Consider the following 21817-nt stretch of genomic DNA (forward strand, 5'->3'; position numbering starts at 1 on the left):
TTTAGCTGTCAGTTTAATACAGAGTTAAATCTGAAAGTTGACCTGGGATACGCCATCTCTGTTTTCCCAGTCTTTACAGATGCAATATAACTTTACAGAGGCCTTTTAGTGGCAGCATGTAGGGTGCCAGGAAGTTGCCCCCAGTCTGTAGTGGTGCAGGGAGAAGTGTATTAGGATGGCACCCCTGCAGCCCCCAACTGCACCATGTAGAGTTGCCCGAGCCAGTCCCTAGCCTGCAAAAAGCACAAGTCTGGCAGGCCACAAGACAGAGGGGTAAATGAGAAATAGGGTGATCAGAGGTTAGATGTGACTCAAACATGGGTGGAAAGTAAAGGTGAAACAGTGCATCCTCACAGATCATACAGTACTCTGAAAGCTGCTGTCATTTACTGCATTCCATAAATTTACTAGAATTTATTGTCTATTGTTTGGGTTGAAATAATTACACATTTCAATTTAAAAATATAAAGAGAATATTAGACGTTTAGCAGAATTTTCTCAGTGCCTACTGGTACTTCAGAACCTATATAGAGAGAATACTATATTTTCTTAGCTAAAATATTATAGTCTAGATAGAGAGAGAGAGAGAGAGTCAATTGAAAGTGTCAATAATTCTAAGTTCATTCTCATAAAAGAAAATTCTGGAGAAGACCAAGGGCAATTTTATGATAAAACATAGTAAGAAGACTAAAATTTTCAGATAAATATGCTTGATAAGATAGTAGAGACAGATGCACTAGGAAACGGATTAAAGAATGTGAATATGTACACAATATGATTATTGTGCTAAAATTGCTTTTTTATTATTCAGATAATAAGTCAAGGTTTAATTTTGCTCTAAACAATGTGTTTTTTTTATTTTTAGTAAGAATTTTATTTTGGGAAATCAAATTAAAGAACTAGTAGATAGGTCTCCTAACATAATAAATCCAATCTGTTATACAGTTTTACAGGAACAAACATAGTAAATATAGGGTTTGGTACCATTTTTGGTTTCAGGCATACATTGGGGGATTTGAAACGTATTGCCTATTGATGGGGAGGGACGACTGTACATGTGAGACGCCCAGAAAAAGTGCGTAAATCTCAAAGAAGTGGCCTAAAATTCAGGCTTGAATACCATCTTCAATGGCAAAGGAAGAGAGGGAGAGGAGAAGGCAAGAGTAAGGTTTGTTAAGCAGATTATTCAGTTGGTGCCTTCTCAAGGATCACAGTCTCCAGAGACTCTGTCCTCCTCATCCTAGTAAGGAGAGGGAGACACGCTTACGAATGGAGATTTCCTTGGCAGATATAAATTTCCCTTACAAAAGGGTGACTTCTGCTCTGTTTTTAGAGCTTGTCCTGTGTCTACTGTTTCTCAAAATAATCAACTCAGAATAATACTTATGCTGAAGTGGCATATTTTGGGGTGGCATATTCTGGTTTCATACACACTCAAGATGGAATTTTCCCTTGTTTGGTTTATAATGTTGGAGCATGAGTATCCTTTAGCAGGGCTTTTCTCTAGAGGTGTCAGTGTCAGAGTGACCTTACACAAACTCTGGTTGAAACACCAGAATTGTTATGAGCTTAGGTTTGATATTTATATTAATATATTATTCTGGATCACAAGGGTATTGCAGGGGTTTAGATTTATCTCATTTTTCCCCATTTTTGACATTTATTTCCATTTCTCAATTCTTCTTTCCAGACCTGAGGTGCCCAGCTCACATGAAGCAGAGCCTCTTTCCCTCCCACAATCATCTCAAGATCACCAGAGCATCAGTTATTGCCTTACTTTCCGGGTTTATCTACTCCTGTATTTAAAGATGTTGTTTCTACATTTTCACTTGTCTTTGGAAATTATCTTTTTTTATTTTTTGCAAGCTCGTCGAAAATTTTTAAGTTCCTTAAATTTTATTTAGTAATTTTAGTAGGAGGCATTTCTTATTACGTTAGGCTTCCATCTCGTAGGTCCCAGAACTTTCTGACACCGTGAAGGCCATACCAGCCCACAACTGCCAGGATCTATTGTATGTGGGAGGAAAATCAACTTTTACCCTGTAAAGTCATTGTGATTATTTTGTGTCTTCTGTCAAGCACAGTAAAAATTAATTCTATTACACCTTTGACTATTTAGATTAGAGAATAAAAGACTAAGAGACACGTATTAATATTTTAAAAATAACTAAACAATAACATTTTGAAATGCATTTTGAAATGGGTGGTAGCACAGAGAGAAGGAAGAGTCCTTTCACACTAAGGATGTCATTGCCATTGGAACATGTGGCTTTAGAAACTACGAATGGCTCAATTAGCTTTAAAGTTCTTTCTGCTTTTTAGAATGTTTCTACATCACTAGAAACATACCTCTTATATTTAATCTCAATATGAAAACCTGTTTCATAGTACTTATAATAAATGCATTCTCAAATTTTACATCAAAGTACTCCACCTACAGTGATGTCTCCTTGTAGTGAATTAGAGACTCCAATCAAAAACGTATCATAAACTGAATATGCACCTGGTGAGGCCACGCTCCATGGAGACTGCACTAAACAAACAAACAAAATGATTTAATAATCTTAGAGCATTCCAATTACCTGGACTTCCAGCTGGTGGTGAGTCCTTCCTGCTGTCAGTGTGCAGAATGACAGCCAGCCCCACAGAGTCTCCTGGGAGGACTGAGCTGCTGAGGTCCACCCGAGTCAAGCTCTGGGGCTCCCGCTCACAGCCTCTCGCCGCGTTTCTGGGGTTGTCGCCTCCAGTTGCATTCATTTCTTGACCTTTTCTCCATGGTCTCTGCACAATGTGAACAATGCTCTGCTGATCCAGGTCACAGTTCTGTTTGGGAGCAAGGTAGAAAAAAAAAAGGAAATGGCAAACATGAAATGCGAGATAGAGTTTAACTTGTCCTCCCTGTTAGAAGGGAAGGGAAAGTGACATGTAACTGACCAACTTAGGCGCTCCTTTGGCCACAGCAGTTACACACTACACATGGTAGACAGACAACACCATTCTCAGAGCTCCCAGCCTCTCCCCAGGACTGCTCCCAGTCAGCAGAGGCCACTGTGCATCATTCTCTGACCTGAAGTGCTCCCCTGCATGACTTCCGGATTTCTGTCAAAGGAAAAACCATCCCCCACATCACCCGCTTCGAGCCTTCCCCTCCCACCTAAAAATCTCATTATCCTCCCATGTTTTGTAATGGGCTGCAAGAGAATCACTATCTTGAATTCCTCCTACCTAATCTTTGACATCGGCAAGGCACCAACAGTTAGCAATTCTGTCTCAGAATTACCCTTCACATCTTCAACTCCTTTATATCTCAATAGTCACCTCCCCATTTTAGGCCTTCCTCATGATAATAGCTTTGTAATTACTCCCCACATCCGATATCGCCATACTCCAGTCCAATACGTACAAGAATTCTGGGTGTGTGCTACATAATCTTTCTAAAGTGTCTCAGTATTACTTGTAAAATGGACTGTAACATCTCCCATGTTCTTCAAGTGTGTTTGTACTTTTTTCCTTTCTAGATTATGATCTAGATTTGACGATTTATCTTCCTTACCCCTCCTATATTATACATGTGGCAGATTAAACTATTCTTCGAAATTATGCACGCCCGTACATTAGTGCGCATACATCATGCTCCCCACTTCCTCCCTGTGATTTGTGCCCAGCCCTGTGAATGGCTTTGGCCAAAGGGACATTAGCAGATGTGGTTGAACCAGGGCCTTGTATTTGTCCCACTGCTAAGGTCCAACAAAAGCACATCCCTGCTGGGCACAGTAGCTCATACCTGTAATCCAAGCACTTTGGGAGGCCCAGGTGGGTGGATCACTTGAGGTCAGGAGTGCAAGGCCAGCCTGGCCAACATGGTGTAACCCCGACTCTACTAAAAAGACAAAAATTAGCCGGGCGTGGTGGCGCATGTCTGTAATCCCAGCTACTCAAGAGGCTGAGGCAGGAGAATCACTTAAACCCAGGAGGCGAAGGGTGCAGTGACCTGAGATCCCACCACTGCACTGCACTGCACGGAGCAAGACTCCGTTGCAAAAAACAGAACCTCCCAGAAAGCTTCTACCTGTTCACACATCGCCCAGACCTGAGTCCAACCCACAGAGGTGACCAAGAGCAGCCACACTCACAGGGTGAAGCAGGGGCCTGCAGATGAAGCCAGCCTGAGGCTGCAGGCACCCCCACTGACCTGCAGGCACATAAGAAAGATGGCATACTTTTATGTCGCTGAGATTTGTGCTTGTCCTTTAAGCAATAATGGCAGACAGTCCTCTATTTTCCATTCTATTTGGACAAGCTATCACTGTCCATGATCAGCTCCCTGTCAGGCAGCACTCCTCCAGCTGTGCACAGCCTCTAGCCTAAGTCGTTTAAAAAAAATGGGCATCAGGATCCGAGTACACTCAAGGACCTGCACAGGAGCACGTGAGCTTTGCCACAGAAGGAAAAGTGGAGAATTAGCACCTAGCCTATCCTGAGGTTTCTATCCACATTTTGTCCCTGCCTTTCCATGTTCAGGCGGGGCTCAGGTACTTCCTGTGATCCTCCTAGAGAAAAGTAACACCTTTCTCCCTCATCTGAATCTAAAAATCTTTGCTTACTGTGCTCTTCTTATTGCAGTGGTTAGAGCTTGGACGGTATGTAGTGTGTGTGTGTGTGTGTGTGTGTGCACGCGCATGTGTGTCTGAGTCTTATCTCCCAACTTATTTTAGAAATACTTGAGAGCAGCAACTTGGCCATACTAGTATTTATCAGAATGCCTCATACAGTGCTTTGGAGCCAGGAGATGTAGAAACATATCTATGAATTTTAAAAGTTTGAAAAAGTGAATGACTGAAGGGAAGTAAGAAAGAATGAAGGAGTGAATGAATCAATGAATATAAACAGTCATAAGCTCAGTGCCCAAAGTGCCACAGAGGGAATCAGCAGAACAAGAAAGAAAAGACATAGAATTTAAAGTCAAATGGACTCAAGCTCTACACAATTTATTAGCTAGGGAAGGAATACAATCAGCCATGAATGATCAGACTAATTTAAAAGTCAATAGTGTTAACAGATTCTAATGTTAAAACATTTTTACATTGAGTTCTTTCTTAAAGAACTTTGAAGACACACTTTTAATAACACCTTAAATTGTCCTTTTTTGTGCTGAACAATCTTGGCATTCTTTCTATTTCTTGCTTCTTCTGAAAATAGCTTCTAACAAACAGGTTTTTTTTTTTTAAGGCAGGGTCTCACTCTGTTGCCCAGGCTGGAGTGCAGTGGCATGATCAAGGCTTGCTGCAGCCTTGAACTCCCAGACTCAAGTGATCTTCTCATGGCAGCCTCCTGAGTTGCTGAGACTACAGGCACATGCCACTACACCTAGCTAATGTTTTAGTTGTTTTTTTTGTTTTTTTTTTTTAGAGATGGGATCTCACTTACGCTGCCCAGGCTGGCCTCAAATTCCTGGGCATAAATGATTCTCCTGCCTTGGACCCCCAAACACTGGGATTCCAGGCCTGAGCCACTGCACCTGGCTTTAAGCAGATGTGGTTGGAAGCCCATCACAGTTTTTAATAATGTATTTTCCATGGCAAGAAAAGACAAAATGGCAATCATTTAATAAGTTAGGCCGAATGCGGTGGCTCACGTCTGTAATCCCAGCACTTTGGGAGGTCAAGGAGGGCAGATCACTTGAGGTCAGGAGTTTGAGACCAGCCTGGCCAATGTAGTGAAACCCGTGTCTACTAAAAATACACACAAAAAAATTAGCCAGACATGGTGGCACAAGCCTGTATTCCTGGCTACTTGAGAGGCTGAGGCAGGAGAATCTCTCAAACCTGGGACGTGGACGTTGCAGTGAACTGAGATCGCACCAGTCCACTCCAGCCTGGGTGACAGAGCGAGACTCCAACTCCAAAAAAAAAAAAAAAAGGTGTTATTTAAAGGTGTTTTTTAATATAATGGCTAAGAACTATTTTGTTTAGTCACTGCTAACAATGCAATGTGTTTCCAGACAAGAGAGCCAGAGATGTTCACAGTAACTCAGAATAATCAAAAAGGGAATTGTTCCCAATGATATTTTTTCTCTTGAACTCCAGTTCCCCTCCATAGTTTTCAATGAACACTAAATGCCAACTTATATTAATTGGATGAGAACAGAAACTATCCTTTCAAACTGATCCTTCATTTAAAAAAAGGGGGACTTCTAAAAGATGAATATTTGTGATTTAGCCTTTGAATTTATTTCACATTTCTCATGACTGGTTTTCATTATGATCAAAAATATTATGCTGTGTAAAGATACTGGAAGGCCCCTTCTCTGATTCCCAAAGGAAGAGCAATACAATTACTGCGAAAGGTCAATTAGCCCCACACTAATTGGCCAGCGTAGGCCTGGGCCTTGTCACCTCCATGTCCCTCCTGCCACAGGCCTGGGACCTTTCTGCTGCTCATGAGGACCCTACACCAGAGGGGCTCCATAGGGGGAGGAGGAAACAGCTCAGGAATCACTTGATTTGGCTACATGCCTGCAACTGGAGTAAGTGATTTAGTTTTGAAGAGCAGAGGACAGTGCTGTTTGAGCAAGTAGGGTCAGGATTTCACTTCTCTGGGTTCCCTCTTTCGTAAATACAAAGGATATCGGATCACCAAAGCTATGACCATTAAACCCACTTTAAAATTGTGTTTTATATTGTCAACAATGCAAGAAATGCCTCAAGTATCACTTCTTTTTTAAGTATTATTTTATTACTAGTTGTGATAAATATTATGAACACTTTAAAATATATACATTTTATTTGACAGAATTAAATTAATGTTTTTAAAGCCATGGAATACGCTGTATAGAATTACTGGGGTCAGGGTTTCAGAGCTTAACAACACGCCCTCTTGATGAAGCTAACCCAGAAACTCAGGCACGTCGGGTAGGTCAGCACTACCCAACAGAACCACATGCGAGTTTATGCCACGCTCCCCAAATTCCAATGGTAGTGATTAACATTCAAAATCATATACCTCCGTGATCGCAAAACAACATCTGTGCAAGGTGTTTACTGTGGGATTATTTATAATAGAAAATTATCGGCTGGGCGTGGTGGCTCATGCTTGTAATCCCAGCACTTTGGGAGGCTGAGGTGGGCAGATCACCTGAGGTCAGGGGTTCAAGACCAGCCTGGCACACGTGGCAAAACCTGATCTCTACTAAAAATACAAAATTTAGCCGGGTGTGGTGGTGCGTGCCTGTAATCCCAGCTACAGGCTGGGAGGCTGAGGCAGGATACTCGTTTGAGCTGGGAGGCGGAGGTTGCAGTGAGCCTAGATTGCGCCACTGCACTCCAGTCTTACTCCACAGAGTAAGACTGTGTCTGAAAAAAAAAGAAAAGGAAAAAGAAAATTTTCAGAAACAAGTGAAATGCCTGACCATAGAAGACAAGTACAATCAGTGAAGAGAAAAGAAAACAAAGCAGAAAATAGAATATAGTAGGGGACTTTCTATGTCAAAAGCAAAGAAAATTAAGAACATACAAAAGTAGCTGTTTTTGTAAAAGGAAATGTAGAAAGGATAAAATCGAAGTTAGTGAAAATGGTTACCTATGAGGGAGTAGGGAAATGGGTTAAAGGGATCGAATGGGAGCCATGTTTCCCTAATGTGCCTTTATCTACAGTTTCACGTGTGAGGCACCGAAAATGTTTCATACAATCACAACAATACTTATTAAATAAAAAAGGAGGAAAAATGCAAACTCTAAAACTGAAAATTACCAGAAACATATTGAGCTGATAAGTCAGTACATAAATAAAAGTAGTTCAAGTAACTTTTGGACACAGTGCTCTGTATATCCTTTAGTACAAACAAAAGAACCCAAAAGACATTTTGTACTTTATTTACTAAGTTGATTACTGGTATGATATAGGTGTAGGAATTCAGAAACTATTTGTATTTATGTTAAGATGAAAAATTACTAAACTTACTGATGTTTTTGGAAACCGAGTTTTTCACAGTGGCAGAAGAAGGTGAGAAGGAGTTTCATGATGTTGGAGTTGAAATAAAGGGAACAAAATGTACTTATGAATTTTAAAAAATTCTATTCATTGAGGGGAAATTCCTCACCTATCCAGAAGTTGCAGAATAATGAGACCCATGTATCTACTCATCACCTTATTCAACAGTTATCAACTTGAGTCCAACCTCGTTTTATCCGTATCAATTATCATAGATAATTGATATTATCAGTATCACTACCTACTTTCCCTTCCTATATGGTTTTGAGACAAATGTCAGATACCATATTATTTACTCAACAAAAATGATCAATATGTATCTCTATGAAGGAGGAATTTTCCTATAAAACATAACTAGAATACCACTAGAAGAACTGAAAAATTACAAATAAGCATTTAATGGCATCAAATATTTGTGTGTCCATAATTTTAATTGTTTCCAAATCTGTTTGAATTGAGAGCCAAACAAGGTCCATATTTTGGGACTGGAAGGAATGTATATTATATCTCCTTTTAATTTAATTTTATTTATTTATTTATTTATTTATTTATTTTTGGTGAGACCAGGTCTCCCTCTGTCACTCAGGCTGGAGTGCAGGCATGATCAGGGCTCATTGCAGTCTTGGCTTCCTGGGCTCAGGGGATTCCTCACCTCAGCCTCCCCAGTAGCTGGGACAACAGGAACGTGCCACCACACCCAGCTAATTTTTTGTATATGCCATACAGACAGGGTTTCGCCATGTTGCCCAGGCTGGACTCAAACACCTGGGCTCAAGTGATCTGCCTGCCTCAGCCTTCCAAAATGTTGGGATTACAGGCCTGAGCTACTGTGCCTGGCGTTCAATGTTTTTTTAATGACATAATTAACGTATTGTAGTTCTTCAAAGTGTATAATTCAGCAGTGTTTAGAATATTTCCAAGGTCGTGCAGCCATCAACACTCTCTGATTTCAGAACATTTTCTCTTAAGTTGCTTTTACAAGTTCCCTCACCCATCTCTCTTCCTGTCTTTAAAATTAAATTTGACGAAAAATGGGTTAATCCGTTGTAGAATGTTTCATAATCTGAATTTTGCCAATTGCATATGGGTGGTATTACTGAACCAGTTTCTACATTGTCCTTATTTCTTAAAATTTTATACTTGTTTCTACAGGCTTGACTAGGTTTAGGCTTAATATGTTTTGCTGGGATTCTCGTAAGGGTGCTGCTTTGTTCTTTAAGAAGGAAGCATTATCTGACTATGCTTGAGTCTGACTACATTTGGGTGTCTCATTTATTGATGAAAATAAAGTCAAACAAATGAATGCAAGTATCTTTACTTGTAATCATAGCTACATTATTCCAAGAGACTTTAGAATACAGCAGTTTGACTATACATCTTTAATGAGGTACATCCCAAGACAAAAAGAACTGCAAGCAGAAAAATTTAAACTATGATTAGTGATCAATTTAATGGCATCATTCACATTGTGTATACAATGTAGTCTAAAATAATGAGTAATTATGTGACATCTAATCATTTCATTTTCACGATTTTGAACAATTTATTTATGCTAAAATTGTAAAATGGTGATCTTTTGATATTATCACTTCTTCTCCAACTATTAGATAAAATATTTCTATCAAGATAAATTTTCCCTCAATAGCTATTTTGTTACTCAGTGATAAACTTTGTATAGGAAGGCAGAATAAATGCTCTATTCTTTTCTTGGTTTATACATTTTCAAAATAAGTTGACTCTAGCAATGAATGAAAATGCAACTTTTAAAAGCATTATTAAGAAATTATAGAAAAGGCTGGGTGTGGTGGCTCATGCCTGTAATCCCAGCATTTTGAGAGGCCAAGGTGGGTGGATCACCTGAGATCAAGAGTTCAAGACCCACCTGGCCAACATGGTGAAACCCCGTCTCTACTAAAAATACAAAAATTAGCCGGGCGTGGTGGTGGATGCCTGTAATCCCAGCTACTTGGGAAGCTGAGGCAGGAGAATCACTTGAACCTGGGAAGCGGAGGTTGCAGTGAACCAAGACCACACCACTACACTCCAGCCTGGGTAACAAGGTGAAAATCAGTCTCAAAAAAAAAAAAGAAAAACCAAATTATAGACATACACATATTAATGATGTCCATCGATTGTACTTATTACTTTGATTGGTGGTTTTCTATAGCTAATTGGCACATCTTAGAATGGATTCCTGAACTATGGCAGAGGCGCAAGAGTCTTTGGTAGCTTCCCTACCATCTTGTATGACAAGAGACTCCAGTCCGCTTTGAACACTTTTTGTTCTAGGCCTGTAAAAATTCATTTTGACAAATAAAAATGGTACTTAAAGATGACGATGTGGATGGTTAGAGATACTCATTGCTACTGGATTCATAAAGGTTTATCAGCTTTTTCAGTGACAAGAGGTATGTTTTGTTCGTTTTTTAAAGATAAAATACATCATGAGTTCAATCTGATATTTCCCATTCAAACTGAGGAGTAGAGGGTTTGAAATAATCTCCTTTGTCTTCCATCTTAATCTTCTTTCCTCTTGTTCAAAATCGTAAAAATGAAATGATTAGATGTCACATAATTACTCATTATTTTAGACTACATTATATACACAATGTGAATGATGCCATTAAATTGATCACTAATCATAGTTTAAATTTTTCTGCTTGCAGTTCTTTTTGTCTTGGGATGTACCTCATTAAAGATGTATAGTCAAACTGCTGTATTCTAAAGTCTCTTGGAATAATGTAGCTATGATTACAAGTAAAGATACTTGCATTCATTTGTTTGACTTTATTTTTTATTCTTAGAACTTTCTATTTAAAATATTTAATTCTGTTTTATAATTATGGAAAACATTTTCAAGTTTCTAAAGTCAAACTTTAAAAACATAAAATTGTCAAAGTTGTCTCATTTCCACTTTTGTCTATTTAATATATTCACTATCTTTTTGTTTGTTTTTAGATTTCTGCTTTACCTCTTTAACAGAAGCTGGTGTGTGTGTGTATATTTAAGCACCTTTCTTAGATAATTGATAGCATGTTATATATACTTTTTTCATTAAAATTCTTTTTTCACTTAATTTACCCTACAATTAATTCTACAGTAGTATACACACATTTCCTTATTCTTTTTCACAACCATACAGTAACCTCAAGTGTGGATAAATCATAGTTTATTCAACCAATACTCTATGTTCTATGACAAATGAGGTCCCACTGGCCAAGTTTGGGAAAATATAAATACAAAAAAGAATAGATTGATAACAGGTTGTAATACATTAAAGAAAAAAATCCATGAATATATGACAATATTAAAAAGTATACGTGTGAGGAGTAAGAAAGAGTTCTTCTATACCGAACAACAGAATAAATATGGCAAGAACTGTCGGCATCAGACAATCATATTTTTGAAGGCACTGATATAATAATTAATTCACTCAAGGATCACCAGTAGAAGCTACAGCAAATGGATCCAAGATTGTTGGGCATCAGGATATTGGCAGTTTCCAAGTATCTGCCCCAGATTCCCTAATAATTTCATAAGAGGAGGGTTATTTCTGCAATAAGAGATTTGGCAGGCATCACTGTAACTAAGATTCACACGGGCATTGTCAGTTACAAAGGATTCAGCATTAATGACAACAAAGTTTAACCCAAATTTAGCAATGAGGAGACAATAAAACAAATCAAGGTTGCATGATAATTCTGCAAACAACTGGCCCTTACGATTCAAATTTTTGAAGGTGCAAATAAGGTGTGTGTGAGAAGACTGTTCTATACTAAAGTAAAATAAAGATACATGATAACTGAATGTGATGTGTATATTTGATTAAACTTTTGGTCAGAATAATTTTAAAAATTATCCAAAACACACAAAGAACCTTTAAAACTCATCAATACATAAATAAACAAACATTAAAAAAGAGACAAAGGCTTTAACAGATATCTCACCAAAGAAGATATAGAGATGGCAAATAAGCAGGCTCCACATCTTATGTCCTCAGGGAGCTGCAAATTAACACAAGATACCACTACACACCAATTAGAATAAATCCCAGAACAAAGACAACACCAAGTACCGGTGAGGACATGGAATAACAGAACTCTCGTTCATTGCTACTGGGAATGCAAAATGGTACAGTCACTTTGGAAATCTGGTGGTTTCTTACAAAACTAAACATACTATAACCATACAATGCAGCAATACCTGGAGTATTTACCCAAAGGAGTTGAAAACTAAAATCATGTCTACACAAAAGCCTGCACACAGATCTTTACAGCAGCTTTATTCAGGATTGCCAAAATTGTATGCAACCAACATGTTCTTCATCAGGTGAATGGATAAACTATCATACACACAGATCATGGAATATTATTGATTACTAAAAAGAAATGAACTATCTAACCAGGAAATGACATGGAGGAACCTTAAGTGCATATTACCAAGTGAAAGAAACCAATTTGAAAAGGCTACATATTGCGCCATTCCAATTTGAAAAGCCCACATGTTGTATTATACGACATTCTGATAAAGGCAACACTATAGAGATATTGAAAATATCAGTAGTTGCCAGGGACTGAGGGATGATGGAAGGATGAATAGAGACAGCACAGAGAAGATTTAAGGCAGTGAAAATACTCTCGGTGATACTATGTTGATGGATAAATATTATTATACATTTGTCCAAACCCATAGAGTATACACCAAGAGTGAACCCTGATGTAAACTATAAATGTGAAGTGATGACAATGTGTCAATTTAGGCTTATCAGTTGCAAAAAAATGTACCACTCTGGTGGGGGATCTTGATAATGGAGAGGGTATGGGTGTGTTGGGGGAGGGAGTAGATGGGAAATCTCTACCTTCCTCTCTACGCTGTGAACCTAAAACAAAAAACAAACAAACAAACAAACAAACAAACAAAGGCTAGAAGATGACAAGAAATAACTAAGATCAGAGCGGAACTGAAGGAGATAGAGACATGAAAAACCCTTCCAAAAAATGAATGAATGCAGGAGCTGTTCACATACATGCCATGGAATACTATGCAGCCATAAAAAAGAATGAGATCATGTCTTTTGCAGGGATATGGATGAAGCTAGAAACCATCATCCTCAGCAAACCAACACAGGAACAGAAAAAACCACTGCATCCATGCCATAAAATACAACTCAGCATAGTATTCCATTGTGTATAAAAAGGATGAGTTCATGTCCTTTGCAGGGACATGGATGCAGCTGGAAACCATCATTCTGACAAACTATCACAAGGACAGAAAACCAAACCCCACATGTTCTCAGTCATAGGTGGGAATTGAACAATGAGAACACATGGACACAGGGAGGGGAACATCACACACTGCGGCCTATCAGGGGGTGGGGGGCTAGGGGAGGGATACCATTAGGAGAAATACCTAATGTAAATGATGAGTTGACAGGTGCAGCAAACCACCACGGCACATGTATACCTATGTAACAAACCTGCACATTCAGCACATGTATCCCAGAACATAAAGTAAAATTTAAAAAAAAATAAGAAAATAAGAAATGTGGTATTACTACAAAATTTTTAGTATGAAAAATTGTATGTATTTCATGCTATCTGTCATGAATTCAGCTACCTAACCTGCTATATCCTACACATAGCTTACAAACTGACGTAAGAAAGGAGGGAAAAATGAAAGCAAAATCCGAAGTTGCTTATACAAAAGAAACATTTGCTTTGGAATATGAGAAAGCTATTGTATAAATATAGATTACCAATATGTTTTAAATAGAAGAATTACAGTCAAATAACATAGCAAATGAGTTAAAATTTTGCAGCTTATTACAGTTTTGAGAAGGTCTCTAAAGTGAATAAGCATAATGCCCAAAATAGGGACTTTGTAGAATCCTAAAAACCAGTTGTGCAGTCTACAGCAGCAGTCCTGAATCTTTTTTGGCACCAGGGAGTGGTTTTGTGGAAGACAATATTTCCACAGATGGGGGCAATGGGGGTGGGGTGTGGTTTGTGGATGAAACTGGTCCACCTCAGATCATCAGGCATTAATTAGATTCTCGTAAGAAGCACACAGCCTAGATACCTTACACGTGCGGTTCACAATAGGGTTCGCACTCCTATGAGAATCTACTGCCACTGCTCATCAGACAGGAGCACTCTCCACACTCCACACTCTCCCAGATGTTCACTCAAAGTGATAAAAATGGAAACAATAGAATCACATCTGCTAAAATCCATATTAGAAAGTATACAAATAAAAGTGCTTATGATAAACAGCTAATGTGAATAAACGGATACACTATTAAGCTATTCTGGGAAAATTTATCAATGTCTTAGATGTACATGCAGAAATTCTCACATATGTTCTCAAAAACACATGTACATGGATGTCCTTTGCAATCACAGTAAAAACCATGGCAACAATCTAAACAGTCATCAATATTGGGCTGGCTGCCATTCATATACACAATTGGTGAACATTTGTTATAATTCTAGAAGTACACGGAAAAGAAGGCAGTCTATTTTTTAAATAAAATCAGCAAGTTGCAGAATAGCATGCACTATTATTATTAGCCCATTTGTCTGTAAGTTGTGTATCATTCTGTATATGCATTAACTTATTGGGTACACATAGCAAATTGTGATTAACTCTGAAGAATGAGATTAAGTGATGGAAGAGAGGAATTTGTATGTTTCTGAAATTTTAAAAAGTCTAAGCACACATTACTTTGATAATTTTAAAAAGATACCTGGGAAATTATTTGCAAGTAAAATATTCATTTAATTCTTGATAAGCTTTCCTTTCTTTTTCTTTTTTTTTTGACAGAAAAGATAATGACAGTAAATGCTTTACTTAGAATAGAATGGAATTTTTTTTCTACTTTTCTGTCAATGTCTTTGTGGATGATGTTGTCATCTTCATTTTGTCACTGTTAGTTGTAACTTCTTTCTGACCTATGTTTTACCCTTTCCGGCTACAAGCTCATTTTACACACAGTTATTTATATGAACAGTTGGGAGCCTCTCACTCACCTCTCTTTTGAGAAAAGAAAAATACATTTGTGCTTTATAACTTTTATTATCTTCATGCCAAGAAGTCTTTTTATTTTCACCTAAGATTTGTGTCTATTTTTGGAATGGCAGAAATCCTGGAAATCATATTTCAATCCAACTGAAATGTATGTGTGAGTGTATGTATTGTATGTATGCATGGTTTTATGTCTTTAGAATTCTCCAGTAAATCTGGTGCCTTCTGAGACTACAAGAGAGGATTAAGGAAATGGTATGAGTTTTTTGTAACTATCTCAATGAAAAAGTAGAGAAGCATAGAGTGAAAAAATCCTTGGAACAGTCTTGCTCTGTTGCCCAGGCTGGAGTGCAGTCTCATGATCTTGGCTCACTGCAACCTCTGCCTCCCAGATTAAAGCAGTTCTCATGCCTCAACCTCTGAGCAGCTGGGATTGCAGGTATGTGGCACCACACCCAGCTAATTTTTGTATTTTTAGTAGAGACAGAGTTTCGCCCTGTTGGCCAGGCTGGTCTCGAACTCCTGACCTCAAGTGATTCACCCGCCTCAGCTTCCCAAAGTGCTGGAATTACAAGCAGGAATAAATGCTACTGTATTAAAAGTATTAGATCCTGATCCCTGCTTGATGTGTTAAGTTCAGTGTCCTCTATCTGATATAAAGATACATGCTAGCGTGTTCTCCAGATTCACCTTAATTTTACCTGAACAATATTCTAAAATTTTCAAATTATAGTACAAACATACTAAGTACACATATTATTCACAAAAGTTAAATACATATATTTAGCCAGAAATAAATAAAATAAAAACAGTAAAATAAACAAATCTGAGACCTTCATGAATGGCAACCACAGCCTAAATGCAAAGAAGGAATAAAACAGCTAATTCTTGGCTCTTGGGCTTTCATGGGCCCAGGATCCACTAATGTAAAAGTAATTTCAGAGATTTTGAAGGGTAACTGGGTATATTTATGTATTATGTTATATCTTTCTTTCTTTTTTTTTTTTTTTTTGAGATGGAGTTTTGCTCTTGTCGCCCAGGCTGGAGTGCAATGGCGCAATCTCGGCTCACTGCAACCTCCACCGCTTGGGTTCAAGTGATTCTCTTGCCTCAGCCTCCCGAGTAGCTGGGATTACAGACATATATGCAACCATGCCCGGCTAATTTTGCATTTTTAGTAGAGACCAGGTTTCTCCATGTTTGTCAGGCTGATCTCGAACTCCTAACCTGAGGTGATCCGCCTGCCTCGGCCTCCCAAAGTGCTGGGATTACAGGTGTGAGCCACCGCACCCGGCCACACTGTGTTATTTCATCTCACATCCTGACCCTTGAACTTTGCCAGTTCTCCTGTAAATGGCAATTCCACTGTAGTTACTTACATTTGAAGTTTGGGCAGTTTTTGATAAATATCCTTATTACTGGATTTTCTTTTCAAAATGAACAAGAATAATGGACAACTCAGGTCCTCCATCTGAAGACATTCACAGCTGAGATGATATTTGTATACATCTGGGCCATAGACTAGCAGTTCATCTAGTTAATCAGTTACTATGTAGCCAACCTCACACATTGCTATTTACTGCCAATATGCTGCACAGCTACAAGTGTTATGGGCTAAATTATGTCCCCTCACAATTCATACATTGAATTCCAAACCCCCAGTACCCCCAATGTGACTGTTTGGAGATAGGGCCTTTACAGAGGTAACCAAGTTAAAATGTCAGCATTAGGGTGGGTCTTATCCAATATGAATGGAATCCTTTTAAGATAAGATTCAAGTATAGACAGACACAGAAAAAAGACCATGTGAAGGTACATGAAGAAGACAGGCATCTGTAAGCCCAGGAGAGAGGCCACAGACGCAATCAACCCTACTGACACCCTGACTTTGGAATTGTGAGAAAATAAACTTATATTATTTATTTAAGCCACCCAGTCTGTAGTGAAGGCTCATTTTATACAAGAATTATACAACATTTTACTGGTCCTTCTCGAATTCTATAGCAGCAGGCAGGTATCAGGGATCTTCACAGATATTTTGGAGATTTTTTTTTTTTTTTTTTTTTTTTCCCGAGAGGGCCTCTGGCATATACACTTGACATAACATCTGGGCACCATGGGTAGTACCTCCTTTATGTCAGATACTTCATTTTAATTAGGGGATGACTGCATTATTTCAAGACAAAGCAGGTGTAGGTTATTATTGGGTGTTGTATCAAAGAAATAAAGAAATGTAGGATGACAAGGGGTTATTCATTTCTGCACCTTGAAAATAAGGGGAAATAAGGAGTTATATAGTAGGATCTTCGCAATTACACTGAAACCAGTACAGTGCGTGCTTGTTGAATGAATGAATATCAATAATAACTCCCAAGAACTGTACTAAGCACCATATTTACTAAATATCTTACATCTTATTTGTAATCATCAAACCACGCTGAGAAATGAGTATTGTAGCAGACAGCTGGCACCTCATCGAAATCTGTTTCCTCCTCTTCCCCGACACCAGATGACCTGATTTCCCAGATTCCTTAACATTTAGCGTTGGCTACACTGATTCCTTTTATCCGATGGGGTATGACTAGAAGAGATGTGTGCCACTTTCAAGCCAAAGCATGTTCACAGAAGTTGTAGTGAACAAAGACAGACAACAAACAGATAAATACATGACAAAATGGTTGATAAATGTGTATGGTGGCGGAGGCATAGATGGAGAGATGGGCAAAATATAAGTTAGAGACAAACTCTCAACTGTAAGCTGGTAGACCACATCCTGTGGTTTCAACCACACAACCAAAGACTACAAAGTGCCGCGTGGCAGCATAATCACATTTACCTCATCAGGTTTTGGATTGTCAACAAACTTTCTATCGATTACTCTGTACAGCCAAAAATTAAAAATGATATCAGATACAACAGCTAAAATTCCTGGGTTGAAATTGGAAGCTTCCTTTTTAAACAGATCTGTAAATATATAAAATGCCACATTAGGGCACAGGTTTTATCACGTTTATTTGCTAGCTAATTATTGAATCCAGTGCCTTTCCAAACTTGTTTTGGGATGTTCTTTTGTTTGTTTGTTTTTCCTAAATCTTTATAGCTGTGAGCCTTTATCTTCATGTTTTCTTTCTTAGAAATCAATCATTCCTTTGTGCTACATACCACCTCCTCCTTCCTGATAGTAGGTAGGCCATCTTCAAACTGCCTACAACTTCACCAACATTTCCAACTCATTTTCATACTCTTAAGCCTACTGGCATTATACATGCAATACTGACTCCAATAAAATTTATCATGTGGGATTAGCATAAGCAGAGGCGGCAAACTTCTCATTTGTTGCTCCCAAAAACAAAATGCTAGATCACCCTCATGTAAGAAGAGACTTGTATCACAGTGTGGTTTGGATGGTTGCTATGACAATATCGAGTTCTTCTTTGAGAAAGACCATGGTAAGGCATTCATTAGGAACATAAGTACCTAGCAGTGAGGGTTGTTTTCTTTTTTATTTTTAAAATATCTGGCCAAGTAGCTGGCGTTTAAACAGATCAAGCATTTTACCTGCATTCTCTAAACTTTAATTTCATAACGACTCCTTGAAATAAGATGATGGACAACAAAACTGGGGCTCAAAGAGATGCATAACTTACCCAAAGGGAAATCACTGGATTTGCATCCAGGTTCATCTTGCAAAACCATGTTGAACTGCTTACCTTGACTGACTAAATTAGCAATGAGTACAGATATCTACTTTAATTGTTAATTAGATGTGTTCATCTAAATCTTGCTTCATTCTATAACCAAAGCAGTTAAAAGGTAGAATTTGGAAGCACTTAAGATGAACCCTCCAATTCTTCTCTATTGTCTTCAAAGGCTGTCCCATCTAATGGTACAGATGTGTGAAACTCAGAAAAATGATAACAGATGACAGATGAGACACAACGAAAGCTTCCAGCCAGGAAGGTGGGTTAGGCAGATAGACAAGCTCATAAATTTCCAGAGGAACATATCAAAAATCTGATTTGTCTGTGAGGAAAAGACATGATGTCTCCCTGTAAAAATTCACCGCACATTGCCAGACATGGGGGTTCTCGCCTGTAATCCCAGCAGTTTGGGAGTCTGAGGCAGGAGGATCACTTGAGCCCAGGAGTTCAGAATCAGCCTGGACAACATGGCAAAACTCTGTCTCTACAAAAAAATACATAAATTAGCTGGGCATGGTGGCACATGCCTGTGGCCCCAGATACTCAGGAGGCTGAGGTGGGAGGATTGCTTGAGTCTGGGAGGTCCAGGCTGCAGTGAGCCATGATCACGCTACTGCACTCCAGCCCGGGCAAAAGAGAGAGACCATGCTCCCTGTAAAAAAATCACTGGACAGAATCAAATTATTTATTTTTAAGAAGAATGTACTGTTTTTGCTGATGGAATACAATTACAAAAAAATTAGAAGATACTACGTTTTGTTTCTGGTAAGTCATAATCAGAGAGTTCGTATTATTTGTTATATTTTGGAATGCAAGCACCACATATGCAAGCAGGACTCACATTGAGCATAAGAAAAAGTTGGATTTAAGGGCTATTTTAATGTAATTCCCATCATTTTCATCATTCTTTTGTGATTCATATTGTTTACCATGGAAGACCTCTATTTAAATCAAAAGGATTAATTGGGAGGCATACATTGATAACAAGTAACTAGCTATCACAAATAGAAATTTGTGAAGGGATGGAATGTGAGAAAATTAGCTTTGATTATGAAAAATGAGAGAGAAAAGCCTAATGCAGAATTCACAGCCAAGTGGGGGCAACCCATGCCAGTCATTTCAAAGGCTGGTCACACCCGAGGCGTGACTAACCCAGCAGCAGACGGAACCTGGATTCCACATTTCACCACGGTCAGGGTGGGCTTGAGGCTCCATGACCCACAATTTTCCCACTGCATTTCCCAGGCCAAATGCCTCAGGTTCTGTCTTATTCCTGAATCGTGTTCATGATAAGAATCATGCTCAAGAGCTAAAATCTTCTTCTGAACTTAAGCCCCACTGACAGAAGCATTGAATATGCCTAACTCTTACAGTTTCCCTCCCTGCCTGGAAGCGGACTCTATACCCAGCCAGGTGGTCCAGAGCCACTCTTCTGCCCACATCCTACCCTCATCCTCATCTTAAATGTAGCCAACAAGAGGAAACACATCCATTCTGGTTTTGGCTGCTGGTAGTAGGCAGGGGTCTAAGGTAGCTCTTGAGTGTCTCACTCCCTGATCTCTGTATCCGCCTTGTGTGAGCAGCATCTGTGAATATGAAGAATGACACCCCTGTGATTAGGTTACACTATAGGGCCAAGGAGAGGGGGGTTTTCAGATATACGTCAAGTCTGTAATCAGCTGGCTTGTTCAGCAAAAGGGAGATTATCCCTGGTGGGCCTGAACTACTAAAAAGAAGTGTGCAAGTGAGCTCCATGAAACGAGGTCTCAAGTTCAGAGACATGAAGTGATGGAGATTTCACATTCCTGCTAGGCTTGAAGAAGCAAGTCATCATAAGTTCTACAGCTGCAAGAAAGTGAACTTCTCTGAAAAGGACACGGGACCCTCACTGAAGCCCTCACCAACCCCTTATTGTAGCCTCATGAGCCCCTAAGCAGAGGACCCATTAAGCCAAGCCCAGACACATAGAAATGGTGAAACACTCACATTTTTCAACCATGATACCATTTATAAACATCAGATACATTTATCATTCCAAGGATTCTTGCCATTTGCAGATACCTATGCTCGGCTGCTGAGGAAGGCTGAAGCCCCTTGAGGACAAAGAAACATGATGCTTATTGTCACTTGATCAAAACGGGCTCTTGAAGCTCATGTCAGTGGTACCGTTGTGAAGTCTGTTTTTCACTTTAAGGCCATGTTAGACAAAGAGATTTGTTGTTGTCCGTAGGGTTTTACTACAACTTAGGATGTGGAATATGGCAAAAGTGTAGTTTCCTACACATGGGTTTCCTAGGATGGCAGTAATCAAGTACCACAAACTAGGGGTTTAAACAACAGAAATGCACTGTCTCACAGCTCTGGAGGCCACACCTTGAAATCAAGGCATCGGCAGGGCTGGTGCCTTCTGAGGGCTGAGAGAGAAGGACCTGCTCCAGGGCCCTCTCCTTCCTTGTAGATATCCACCTTCCCCTTGTGCCTGCACATCGTCCTTCCTCTGTGCTTGTCTGTCTCTCTTTTTTTTCCCCCTTTTCTAAGGACACTTACCATATTGGATTAAGGCCCAGCCTAATGATCGCACTTTCACTTGATTACCACTGTAAAGACCTGATCTCTCCAAATAAGGTCACATTCCCAGGTGCTTCAAAATAGGTTTATTTTGGCCAGGCATAGTGGCTTATGCCTGTAATCCCAGCACTTTGGGAGACCAAGGCAGGTGGATCACCTGAGCTCAGCAGTTCGAGACCATGGCCAACATGATGAAAACCCGTCTCTACTGAAAATACAAAAATTAGCTGGGCATGGTGGCAGGTATCTGTAATCCCAGCTACTTGGGAGGCTGAGGTAGGAGAATTACTTGAACCTGGGAGGCGGAGGTGGTGAGCCAAGATAACTCTTGCTTGGGCCAACAGAGCAAGACACTGTCTCAAAAAAAAAAAAAAAAAAAGATTTTTTGAAGAACACAATTCACCCTATAACGCCCATGATAGAGGAAGGAGAGAGCATCCAAGGACTAGGTAACTTGCTTGGAGGGCAGACTGCCAGCTGCCTCTGCTGTGGCAGCAAGAAACCAAGGTGACCCTCCCAATTTCAATAGCCGTGGG

At 39.2% G+C, this 21817-nt stretch overlaps 1 protein-coding gene across 13 annotated transcripts in view; it reads right to left on the minus strand.

The window, feature by feature from the left end:
• PRKN (parkin RBR E3 ubiquitin protein ligase) overlaps positions 1 to 21817 on the minus strand; it is a 1390810-nt gene that overhangs the window by 932597 nt on the left and 436396 nt on the right. For 12 of the 13 annotated variants that reach the window (XM_055269079.2, XM_055269069.2, XM_055269055.2 and 9 more), the window contains one exon: positions 2583 to 2823. The exons of the other annotated variant lie outside the window; for it this stretch is intronic. In XM_055269079.2, the coding sequence (XP_055125054.1) occupies positions 2583 to 2757 (175 nt within the window). In that variant the 5' untranslated portion in view covers positions 2758 to 2823. The remainder of the gene's footprint in view (positions 1 to 2582; positions 2824 to 21817) is intronic. 13 annotated transcript variants of the gene reach the window in all.

This window comes from Symphalangus syndactylus, chromosome 2 (genome assembly GCF_028878055.3).
Source record: "Symphalangus syndactylus isolate Jambi chromosome 2, NHGRI_mSymSyn1-v2.1_pri, whole genome shotgun sequence".
NCBI classification, from domain to species: Eukaryota; Metazoa; Chordata; class Mammalia; order Primates; family Hylobatidae; genus Symphalangus; species Symphalangus syndactylus.